General features: G+C 43.7%; 1 protein-coding gene across 1 annotated transcript; it reads right to left on the bottom strand.

The window, feature by feature from the left end:
* Window positions 1-10,204: 10,204 nt before the first annotated feature.
* KCNS2 (potassium voltage-gated channel modifier subfamily S member 2) lies at window positions 10,205-11,650 on the bottom strand (the record flags this gene model as incomplete). The annotated part of the gene is made up of 1 exon (XM_084306791.1): window positions 10,205-11,650. The coding sequence occupies exon 1, from the start codon at window positions 11,636-11,638 to the stop codon at window positions 10,205-10,207; it is 1,434 nt and encodes a 477-aa protein (XP_084162917.1). The 5' UTR covers window positions 11,639-11,650.
* Window positions 11,651-12,788: the final 1,138 nt, after the last annotated feature.

Genomic DNA, 12,788 nt, shown 5'->3' with positions numbered 1-12,788 from the left:
GTGTATTCCACATGGAAAGGGATTCCTATTTACATGGTGTGCCTCATCTGTTTCTTGTTTTCCTTTGTTAGAGTACTTAAAGAATACTCATTAATTCCTCCTGGTTTGCTTCTCCCCTTCCCCCTGCTCAGGAAGACAAGTGTGGGTGTTACTGTTTTGGGGATGTTGTCCCACCAATGCCAGCAACAACATTTATGCTTTTCCTTATTGACCAGAGATCATTGAAGCAAAGTCTCAGCTGCCGTATTTTCCCATTATGAAAATATGGTGTGTTCAGATCCTAATCAAGACTCTTTTTTTTTAAGAGTATTTGTTAGTCCCAGACTGAATAGGCACTAAGTGCTTCTTTCCATTGTTTGCTTTACAAATTCCTCTGTGTAGACTCATTGTTAGTTTCTTCAAGCCTTAGAGAGTCTTCCAGGTTAGAGGAGATAACTCGATTTGTCATAAAAATGGGAAGAAAAAAAATTATTTGGGGACAGAAGAAAAAGCAGATGGCATTTGCACCTGGCCAGGTTTCTTCCAAGGCTAACTATGGATATTAGGAAAAAGAAAACATTGGCCGACATCAGCATCTATGTAACTTGCTGCTCCACATCAGTGTTTCACCTCTGACTTGCTTCCATTAATGTTTGTTGGTTTTTTTGTGTCTGTGTTTTGTTATTCAGTTGCCACTTGTACAGATAGTGTTGTTTTTTGGTTTAAATTTATAAATGAAAACACGCCATAACGATGGCAAGTAAATAAACCGGGGGGAACAAAACAGAAAAACAATTGAAGGCACTGAAGGGATGGTTCTTGCTCTTCCTTTCTTTCTCTCTGTCTGTGTTCAAACCCAATGCCCGTGGTCGCGGAGGCCTTGTAAGAGCCAGCTCACCATCCTAGGGTGAGCACATCCCTGCTGTGGTGGCAAGTGGCTTTTGATGCAATTTTGGTGGCCGGGCTTCAACCTGGCCTGGTGCAGATGTCGGTAAGCCCACACGATTGTCAAAGGTGTTAGAAAATGATGTTTAATCTTTGGAAAGGGAAAAGTTCCTTGTGAATCAAGTATGGATCAGTTCCTTACCCTACCCTACAACGTGTTTCTCTCCCAGAGGGAAACACAGCCCTCTAATCACGTTTCTCCCCTCAAAGACAATATTTGGAGCTGCCCGGTGTAATCGATGTAACCCTTCTCTCTCTGTACACAGGTGTGCACACACACACACACACACACACACAAACACACACCCTCTGCCCCCAGCTCATTCCTTCACTCGCTTCTGGTCACTCCACGTCTCTGGCCCTTGGATATTTACGGCTCGACGCCTTTCCCTCTTGAGATTTTTCTGCTGCTTTGCACTCCTCCTGGACTTCCAAAGCCTGCATGGTTACTGTTAAGGAAAAACGCACAGCAAATACATCAAAGAGGAAGACCAAAAGCTTTTGATTTGATTTATCTGACGCTAAGCCTTTAGTGTGATGCATCAATTGATATTTCATTTTTATTACAGTACAATTGGGTATACAGACTTAACAGCGAGAGGTGTCCTTTTGATCTCTCACAGCACATGAAAACAGGTGTCATAGTCCAGAGATTATGTAGGTCAGAGATTATTTGAAGAAGGATTAAGTAGAGTTACCATTTTTCTTAGCAACCATATCCAAAAGCATGCGATTCTTTTTAAAATGTGGGCCTTAATTCGGCTTGTAGATAAGTCCTATTTATTTGCCACATACCCTTTCCCTGCTGAAACTGTGGAAGAAGGACGGATTTTCTCAAGTGCTTTGCATTAAAAAACGCAGAAACAAACCAAACTCTGTACTTATAAATGCAGTCAATAAAATAACTTCTGAGTCTCTTAAAATCCTGTTTTATTCTTTTTTCTGTTAGTTGATCTTTGCAGAATAAAGTTCTTGAGAGCCTCCAGAAAATAGCAGGGTGACTGGATGAATATTCAACGCTGTACTGATTTATGCACACACCTAATTAATTATAACCCAAATCTGATTTACCTCTGAAAAGTAAGCAGAAGTCTCGGATGCAGTAAGTACTGGTGCTGTATTTCAATAAATACAGCTGTACTTCTGAAATACTGCTCGTATTCCAAGAATCCCTTTGATCCCATTAGAAACCCTAATGCATCCAGAAGGGATTTGGTAGCCCCCTATGGGTTTGTGCTAGAAAGGGCTGGTGGACTCCGCATCTCTTGGGTTTTTTCAGCAACCTCTTACTGCCAAGGAAGAGCAGCCAGCACCGACTGCTCGGCTTTCATACAAGCCCATTAGCTTTTGGGGTCATTTGTAGTCCACAATTTCGTGTGTCTGAAATCAATGGCAATAATGTTGTGTTTGATTCAAGCAACCTATGTCTCCTGTTTAGTGTAGTTGTGTTTTGTTTAAGCAGCCCTCAAGTATATGATTATTGGGATAAATAAAGGACTGAGAATTTCTCCAATCATAGGACCAGTAGCCCCACATCCCAAGACTTAATGCAAATTTATCCAAGAGTGAGTACAATTTCGAAGCCTTTTAAATGTGGTTAACATTGATTTATTCAGCCTATCAACTGGCATAATTTTTATACATCTCATAGCACTTATCTTCAGCTACTGCCTCCACAAAAAGCACAATAGTTAGGCCTTACCGTGCCGCTGAAGTAGGAGGGAGTCTTATTAGCAAAGTGTTTGACTAATAATTTATTTTGTAGACAGACGTGCTGAGACGAAGTGTTTAGTTCAGCTCTTTGCTCCAGAACAAGGATCGGTGATTAAGTCGTGTTTAAGAAGAGATTACTCTCGTGTTCCTGAGCCATCTTCCACCTTCTGTACTGTTCAGTGGAAACGAGGCTGCTCAGGACTGAACGTGTGCAGTGCTGCAGACCCCCCAAACTACTGGGTTCCCTCATCACAGCGAGCAACAGAGGCTTACGTGCCTCCCCCAAAATATTGTGAGGCTGCCACCTTCACGTTTAGAGCTCCCTGTTGCTGGCATGAGCGAGGGAAGGGTATCCTTGCACCTCTGGCTCTGCTTTCACATGTGGGATCCTAAATTTCAGAAAGCTGGTCTCGGATGTTTGTATCCAGATCTTTGAATTAAATTGTGAGACACAGCTGTCCCGTGCACCTAGCAGGGAAAGACCAAACCCTCCTCAAGCTGCTTCCGTTCAGGTTTATTTTCTTTTTTTTTTCTTCTTCTTTTTCTTTCTTTTTTTTTTTTTCTTTTTTTTTCTTTCCTTTTTTTTTTTTCTTTCTTTTTTTTTTTCTTTTTTTTTTTCTTTCTTTTTATTTTTTATTTTCAATGTATAGGATGGATGGTCCAGGGCTCAGGGCTCTGGACCATGCCCACAGAGGAGCTGCAGGAGTAGGGGGTGCTGCTGCTACATGGTCTGTGTCTGTCAGAGGTCCTCACCCTCAGGGAGTATAAAAGCAATTGTCCCGCCCCGTAGGTAGCTCACCTTCTGGCTGAACGTAGGGGGTTGATGATTTGGGCAGTTTGCGATGTTTTTGTGGTGGTGCTGACCTTCCCTGTCGGCTGGTGCTGCAAGAGGGCATCGTAGTGGGGGAATCAGGTGGCAATGACCCCGCTCTTCCTGCAGGTGCATGTGAGCATCGCCAGCCTCTTTCCAGCTTTCAGCTTTCTGCAAGGCGTGCTCCTGCAATGAATACAGCACTGCACCAGGGTAAAACGCATCTGGGGCCCCTTTCAGGTGGGCATCAAGAAGCTCAGAAAGGTCTGTACTGACAGTCAGAAGCTGTGCCTTGCTTTGGGAAGAAGGAAGAGTAAAGCAACACAATGAATGGGCTTTTCCTAAAAGTAAATTACGTTTTCGGTGTGTGATCTTTTGCCATGCTTGGAAAACCCAATGTACAGGAGTGTTGGCTCAAGATCTGGGGTGCTTAGGTGCTGGTACAATGGAAACGAATTAGAACGTACTTGGTAATTAAAAGGCTGGTCATTAACGGGTCTGTGCTGAGTTATAAATGTTCAGAACATGACCTGGAATGGGACAGGCTGTGAGTTTCAAAAATAGCACAGTAATGGAGGAGGAGGATTTCCACTGGAAGTTGGAGGGATTCGTATTCCTAAATCAGGAGCTCCGACCACTCGCTTTGCTGTGCTTTGACCCCACCACATCACCCCTCTGTCACACGCCGGGGGGCTGCAGGCACAGCCACGTCACGGATAGAGAGGGTGAATCCAGAGGGCAGGGCTTACGGTGGAGAGAGCAGTGGCTGCTGGTAAGCCAACCGTGACTTCAGAGCATCACCAATCTTCCAAATGTGATTACAATTCCTCTGAAGGCCAGCAGTGCGAGCGGTGGATCAGTCTGCTCAGAAATACAGACTCGTGCACCATGCAGAGCACCTGCACTGGTGGTGACCACCAAGAGATATTGGCCTGGGTATCTGCAAGTGAGCAGCACTCTTAGTAGAACAAATCAGCAGGTTTGTAGCAGAATTTGTCCAATCCCTGAAAAAAAAAACCCCGAGCCCTGTTTATCTCTGAATAGGGTTCAGTGAGAAGCCAAACCCCACTGGTACCTTGGAAGGAAGAAGAGCTGGAGGTGCTGATGTTTCCTCCACGCTTCTGTGAAGTTGAAGGGTTGGCTGCGTGCCGCTGCCTCCTCCAGCCAGCTGCATGCGTTTATCAAAGCAAAGACTTCCATGATTTAGGGTTGTGTGAAAGGGGTGAGATGATGTCAGGCAAACAAATTGCTCCTTGTCTAGTGGGAGGTCAGTCTGACTCTCAACCAGAGGCTGAGATGATTCCCCGTTCGCTGTACTAGGAGCAGAAATAAGCACCAGAGCCAGACCTTGGCCAGCAGCATCGCGCTATTTTGGGAAATACTTTTGAGACTGCTTGGAGGTTGCCTCTTCCAGCTGATGACCCATCCCTTTATGCACGAGAGGTGAAGGGATTAACAAACCTTGATGAGGGCGATACAAGCTCAGCAGTTGCTCAGTTGCAAATCCATTATGACCGCGAATCAAGTGGGTGGAGAACTGGTGCTTTGAGTAATGTATTGCCTCTTGTGGCACTGGAAACCCTGTCGATTATTCTCAGGTGAAAAGCTTAGTGCTTTTATTTATCTTTTTTTAAATTTATTTATTTATTTATTTATTTTTTTCCCCAAAAGGAAAAGGCAGAATCTGTAAAAGATGCTTCAGAAACCAGATGGGAATACTGTTCTAGCTCTGCCTAAATAGTGGGGCAACTTAAAAATAAGTTACAGGAGTTAAAATTAATTTCTGGTGTAACAAAGGAGGAAGCCAGGTGCATAAATTGGGGAGAAAACAAAAACAAAAAAACGAAAATCATAAGAAAAGACTAGTTTTGGTACAACACCTCACCACAGGATACGAGCAAGAGCAGTTACTCCAGGGGCTTCCTCCTGCTTGTATGTGCACAGCTGGGGCCTCCGAGGACAGGGCTTGGTTTGGAAGAGTTGAAAGGTCGTGTCAAATTGATTTAGCACCTACAAGTGCTGTTGGTATGCTGCTTAGTCCCTAATCTGTGAAGTAGAGAGCAAGAAGCTCGTGCTATTTGCTCATCTAAAAAATGTGTTTCAATCCCCTCCCTCCCCCCAATTTACTGCATTTATGAAGTAGAAATTTAACTTGATGTCTGTATTTAAAATAAACCTGAAAACAAGAAAATGAAGGCTTCTCTTTTATTATAATATATACTAACAATGTCCTGAAATGTAAATAAAGTCTTCATCTCTGTGTTAATATACATATTTTTTGCATTTAATTTCCATGTGGTGGCACAATGCTGAGATCTCAAGTGAGTAGCACACTAGGGGGACAAGAAACGCAGTACAAAGAGCACCAGATACTGTAGTTTGCTGCCATCTCATAAAGTCCTGTACAAAAAAATGGGTACCCATACCGAAGGTATTCAAGTTGGAAAATTAAATGCAAAGTTCTTTGTTCTTAAGTTTTCCTTGTGAAGTAGACCATGCTGTGCTATGTGAAGAAAAGACAGTCTGCTTTCAAAGTGGGTAAGGTAGTCTGCAGGGAGAGAGAATTTGCAAGTGATGGAAGTATGTGAATCGTAAAACAGGCAGTAATACAAAATCTGAACACACATAAAAAGCTTAATCACAATCTATGTATAGATTTTACATCTCGGGAAAATAACGCAACATATTGCTTCTCGGGGACATCTCTGAATGATAGCCTAGGTTTGTACGAGAAATCAAGATTCTCTAACAGTTCATTCCTGGCAATAAAGTAAGTGTCTTCATTTGGAACATTACCATAATCCTCATTTAAGCACTTCGGGACTTTCAGCCCAAGGAGAGCAGTAGCAGCACTTTCACTGCTGCCAGGCAGGTGACCATCAACAGGCAGGAGGAGCACATGCCACGAGCAACGTTTTCACTAAACTGCACACCCACAGTAAGCGGGTTGTTGACCACAATGGTGTTCAAGTTTCAGATACTGGAGAAAGTTGCCAATTAGTATACCAATACTTTGATTCTGACCTGTAGTTTTATACCTGAACATGCCCTGCTCTTACAAACCAGTGATTTAAAATGCCTGGGGCGAGTACTGGTTACTCAAAAAGCACTCCTCTTCTCATAAAAGCTTTTGAGATATTGAAGTCTTCCTTAAAATATAAACATTTTTCTGTTAATAAGAAATGAAGACTTCCACCACAGACTGGACTAAGCACTGGCAATAGGTTAATTCATAAAATGGCAGGAAGGATGGGCCTCATAATTTTGGACCTAGCACCTAGGTAATTTTGGTGAGTTAAGACAACGACATTACTTTACTCAGAATAATTGTCATCCTCCTCAGTGAAAAAAATCTGTTAGCCTAAGCAAATATTGATAGTGGTGTATAAAGTGATCTCATTCAAGATACAATGCTGTGCAGTGCCAGCTCAGATTAAATCTAAACAGAAGTAAGGCAGAAAAAAAAAAGAAAAAAAAAAAAGAAAGAAAAAAAAAAAGCTACATCCCTTAGGATAATCAGAGGAAGGAGGCTTGCAAAAAGAAAGCTAAAAGGATCTTGGCAGGTATCACCCCCAGAAAATAAGCCTGTAAGTGCATCTGATGGCTGTCTATCTATACATCACGCGTGCAACCACTAGGAGGAAGAGGAATTATTTAAGCTACAGAAGAGTGCTGGCATGAGAAAGGCCTCATATAAAGCAGCTGTTAATAACATTATGCTAAAAGTTGCACAAGCCTTGGAGAGCAGCACGGCTCTGGAATGCACTTCCAGAGTAGTGGGAGCGACGTCTGACTACTTCTAACATGGAGCTGGTTAAGTTTATGAAGGGAATTCCTGCGTCCTGCATAAAGTCATTGTCATGATAATGAGAACATATTAAATTTCAGTACTTTATTTATTTAGTGTCTTTGATCCAAAGCACTTATATAAAAAAGCAATAATGAAAATTCCTTTCAACCAGTACAATAAAAGTCATAATTCCTTGGGGTATTTCATTTTCTTTAGTAAAACGCAATTTGGACACATTCCATTCAATACTTGCAGAAATGACAGAGCATCAGCCCTACGAGTAATAAATCTAGAACATAAGATAAGCTATAGGTTATTGAAATGATGTGTTGCAAAGTTTGGAATCAACCTGTGCAATGCTAAACTCACAACAGCTGAGGAAATTTGTGACTCTTTGGCAAGTTTACAGGTCTCCTCAAATAACTTCCCTGAAAGTTACTGGTTTTGGACTCCGTGAATCTACTGCTTGTGAAACTGAGATAAACCCACTGCTTAGGGTTTAGAGAACCTTAGTGAGGTTCTCTGGGGGCCGTGTTGGTCTCAACACCAATGGGAGATTTTGCCTCCCCGGCAGTATTTAACCTGCCTGGAGTGGGTGGATGTGCTACACAAACCCTTCTCTTCCTTCTCTTGTTTCTTTCACAGAGTTTCAATCCAACAGGTGCTGTGCCATGTTTTGGGTGGGTATTTGTAGTTGTATGATAGTTTAGACTCAAGCAATATGAAGAAGGGATGAGACAATTGTATTTGTGCCTGTGAAGACCCAGTACAAAACTTGAACCAGCCTTCCAGAAGTAAGAAATCTTAGCCAAAAGGATGCCTAATTTGTGTTATCCAAGTCAATCTTCAGGGCCATGTATAAGGCTTTTTGACGTTTGGAGATACCGAGCAACTTTTTGCCTACTGACTTCACGGCTTGTACAGGCTGTGCTGAAATCTGTTCACATTTTATTTTGGTAAGTCTAGAAGGGACCTGTTTTCCTCACAATTCCTGGCTTGCTGACCTCCAGGGAGGGTGTTCAAAGGGAATTTTGGGGGGAGAGAAGGGTGAGGTGTAAGTTAATTCCCATTGCGTATCCTTTGACAGATCACTGGAATCTGATCCTGGGTGCTTGGCTTTTTGGTTTTAGGTGGAGCTGATACAAGACCACCACCAAAAGATCCAGACCAGACAGCAACCTTTAACAGTCCAAAAAAAGGATGTATCCATACCATATTTGCTTTATTCTGCCAGTTGGGTGGCTTTAATTTGGGTGCCACTCCTTGTTATGGTATGTAAGCACAGGCTTCCAAACAGGACTAATTTAGCTCTAGTATTTTCTGTCCTAACCAGTTTTAATTTTTCTGAACATCTCTAGTCTTCACAAGAAAAAATATAAATAAAAAAGTAGCAAAATGTGTAATAAATGAGGCAGAAAAATTGCAGGACTTGAAAAGAAATGCCGCTCTGCCCTCTGAGTGCCAGGAGTTTGTTTCATAGCAGAGCTCACACCAGCAATCTGAAGGCTCTACCCGCTGGCTACAAGTGTTTGATCTCTGTACAATTACGTAAGGGAAAAGGCTGATCACTCAAAAAATAAGTTTATGCAGATTCACGGTTACTCTTGAGAACCCAGACGATCTGCTCTCTTAGAAGAAAAAGACTTGAAAAAGTACAGGCCAGCCCTTGAGAGGATTTAAACCGGCTACGTCACAAAACCGGGTGGGAGGATCTGCCCACAGTGAGTGCAGTATTAAGCTCTTTTTCTGTATCTGTTCTTTTCTTAGGCCCTTACAGTCTTAGCTGTAACTTGTGAGTTCTTTTCAGAGGGAAAATGTGACTTGCAGGGTATTTTTTTTTCCCCCTTAGAGTTTCCCTGGCAGAAAGCGTAATGGAATTGGCTGCCATCAACACCTGCTTTCAAGCTTTCCTGATAAAATTAGATTTTGTATCTCGGCATCACATATGGCAACTTTATAATTAGTCTTTTTGCAGTATATGAATGTCAGTTCCTAAAATGCTGCCTGTACTGTTCATGTGGGAATATTTCTCTTCATTAAACAAATCCAGATTTTCCACTGGAGCTCCTAATTGTTGAAAACCCACGTTTTTGTGTGGCTAATCTCAGAACCATTTTGATGGGCTGAAATGCAGAGCATTTCACTGGAACCAAGTGGTGAGCACATGCCCTCTGAAACGAGAAACCTGAGATGTCTTCATGCCCCTCCGCACCTACAGTCACTTGAGGAAGTCTTTGAATATGCAGCTATCTGAATATGAGGGTTGGGCTTCTCCAGAGGGCTTGGTGTTGACCTAATGTTGGAAACAGAGGTAGGTCTATGCTGAGGAGCTTCTAAAAAGTACTACTGTACACAGCATTTCAAAACAAGAACACCCAGTTTTTAACACGTGTGCTAAAGAATAAGCAAACTTCCACTGAAATGTGAAGCTCAGAGGTGTGTTCAGACACGTGACGAGCAGAATTACCAGTCAGAAAGAAGGGGAAAAGTGTTCCCATGTCAGTGATTCACAGGTGATTCTTTAAAAATGGTTATAAAATGTATCAGAAGTCCTGCACTTGCCTCGTGATGGTCTTGAACTAGTACAGATACCAGTATAGGTGATAGGTGATCTGTTCATCCCTAGTTTCACAGCTGAGAATTTTTATTCCACTCGGTTACGCTCATTTCTCTGCTCAAATGAGGAAGTGCACAAAGTAGCAAATCATCACTATACTGCTAGCACTAATGCCATGGCAGTGGTAACACTTGTATGAAAAGGTCAGCATTCAGTACCGATGCAACAGGATGAGGATGTGCAAACTGTCAACTTGTAATATAAATTTCTTTAGTTTCTCAAGTGCAAAGTTAGTGCAGTGTCAGCAACATTACCCTCTAGGGAAAAAAAAAAAAAAAGGACAAATAGGAAAACATTCATAAACATAGCTCTTGATAGCTCTCATGCAAACTGCTGTCAAACTTGTACACTAATGCAGTGAATCGTTCAGGCTCAGCTCACTGGGGGTACTCCTGCTCATATTGGTAAGACTGGCCATAAGGGATTTAACTTTATAAGCATAGTAGTCCCTTAAATTGACCGATGGAACTTCTTTCATGCCATCACCAAAATCACAGCTTCTCATGGCACTCTCTAACTGCTTCTGACGCCTGTAGAAGTGGGAGAATTTATTGAAGATCAGTGTAATGGGAAGCACTACCACTAGGATGCCGGCTAGGATGCATGCAGATGCCGTCAACTTGCCAGCAGTGCTCCCTGGCACAACATCCCCGTAGCCAACCGTGGTCATGCTAACCGTAGCCCACCACCAGCAAGCAGGGATGGTGGCTAACCCCTCGTTCTCTTCTTTTTCAATGGTGTAAGCCACGACTGAGAAAATGGAGATGCCAACAGAGAGGTAAAGTAAAAGAAGCCCTACCTCTCTGTAGCTATATTTCAGGGTGGCTCCAAGGGACCTGAGACCTGTTGAGTGTCTAGCAAGCTTTAAGATGCGAAAGATCCTCATGAGTCTCAGGACTTGTGCAACCCTGCCTAAATTTGCCAAGGTCGGACTACTTTCCACCACCAAGTTGACAATTAAGGTAATATAAAATGGTAGGATAGACATTAGGTCAATCAAATTCAGGGCATGCTTGAAAAATTTTAAAAAGTCAGGAGCTACTGCAAATCTCGCCACCAGTTCAAAAGTGAACCATGCAATACCAAAGTGTTCCACGATTTCAAAGCGAGGGTCCTCCTCGGGGGTCCCGTTGCTGTCAACAATCTGAAAGTCTGGGAGGCTGTTCAGGCACATGGTCACGATGGAGCCCAGCACCACCACTATTGAAAGGACACTGAAGATTCGGCTTAAGACTGAGTAGCCAGGGTTATCCAAAGCCAGCCAGAGCTGCCTCCTGATGTTTCCAAAGGGTTGTTTGTCAAACTTTGAGGCATCATTGTAGAATGCCAAGATCTCATCAAAAGACGATGTGGTACTTTCCTGGTCACTTTGTTCCTCCCATTTCTCTTGGTCTGGCTCCATTTTCCTCCCATGGTAGCTGTAACTGCAGCATGAGTCTATAAAGAATTCATTGATTCCCCAGTATTCAATCTCCTGGCTGAAAGAAAACACACAGAGTTCACCCATCACATGGAGCTTGCCAGTGTTATAAAAGTGTAACACGTAAGGGAAGAGCTCAGGGTTCCTGTCAAAATAAAATTCGTTCTTGGTGTCATCATAGTCGTCGCAGAGCTCCAGTATCGACTCCTTCGAGTGGCAGCTCAGCAGTTTGCCCAGTCTGGTCTCGGGGAACCTTAGCAATGTGTTGGATCTCATCTTTTTCTTAAAGCCTCCAACGTTGATGCTGATCTCATTGTCTTCGAAATTTGCCTCAGATAAAGCCTTCAGACTCTGCCCTGTCATAGTGAGCTCCTTCCAGGGGGGTACAGGGAGTAAAAACCTAGGATACAATTGCACAAAAAAATCAGCAGAATGGGCAAATCTACAGCATGTTCACCCATTGACTTTCTCTTCTATTCTTCCTTTCTTTCTCTCCTATTTTCTTTCTTTCTTTCTCTCTTATTCTTTTCTTTCTCTCCTATTTTCTTTCTTTCTTTCTCTCTTATTCTTTTCTTTCTCTCTTTCTTTCTTTCTTTCTTTCTTTCTTTCTTTCTTTCTTTCTTTCTTTCTTTCTTTCTTTCTTTCTTTCTTTCTTTCTCTTTCTCTCTTTCTCTTTCCCTCCCTTCCTTCCTTCCTTCCTTCCTTCCTTCCTTCCTTCCTTCCTTCCTTCCTTCCTTCCTTCCTTCCTTCCTTCCTTCCTTCCTTCCTTCCTTCCTTCCTTCCTTCCTTCCTTCCTTCCTTCATTCCTTCCTTTCTTTCCTTCCATTTCATTCCTTTCTTTCATTTTTTCTTTCTCTTTCTTTCTTTCATCTTTTTCTTTCTTCCCTCTCATCTTTATCTTTTTCCTCTCCTTTCATCTCCATCTTTCTTTCCTTCCTTCCTTCTTTCCTCCTCTTTCATCTGTCTTCCATCTCCTTCTCTTTTTCTTTCATCTCTTCCTTCCATCTCCCCCCATCTCTCTCTCATTCATCCCTCTCTTTCTCCCCTTGCATTTCCCTTTTTTTCCTCCCTCTCCTTCCCCTTCCCTTTCCCCCCCTCTCCCCCTTCCCTCCCCTTCCCCTTCCCTCTCCCACCGAAGCCCCCCGGGGCTCCCCCTTTGTCTCCGCGCCCCGCTCTCCCGCAGCCCCTTTCCCCTACCACCCCCTTTCCCCCCACACCTCCCTCTCCCTCCTCACCCCCCGCACCTCTCCTTCCCCCCCCGGTCCCCACCGCCCCCATTAACCCCATTATGGGGGCTCCCTCCCTACCGTGCTCCCTCAGCGGCCGCGGCGCCCTGACGGCCCCCGCCCGCGTCCCGCCATCGCCGCCTCCTCCTCCCGCCGCGGTGCTGAAGGGACAGCGGCGGCGGCGGCGCTGCCTCTCGTCATGGCGACGACCCCCCGCGGGGGCCGCCCTCTCCTCCCTTCTTCCCCGCCGCTCCGACCTCACCGCCTGGGGAGGGGCGGCATGGCGC

This window comes from Netta rufina (assembly GCF_964035555.1).
Source record: "Netta rufina genome assembly, chromosome: 2".
In the NCBI taxonomy this organism is placed as follows: Eukaryota; Metazoa; Chordata; class Aves; order Anseriformes; family Anatidae; genus Netta; species Netta rufina.
The sequence above is the reverse complement of the archived record's forward strand: the minus strand, read 5'-3'. Positions and strand labels throughout refer to the sequence as shown.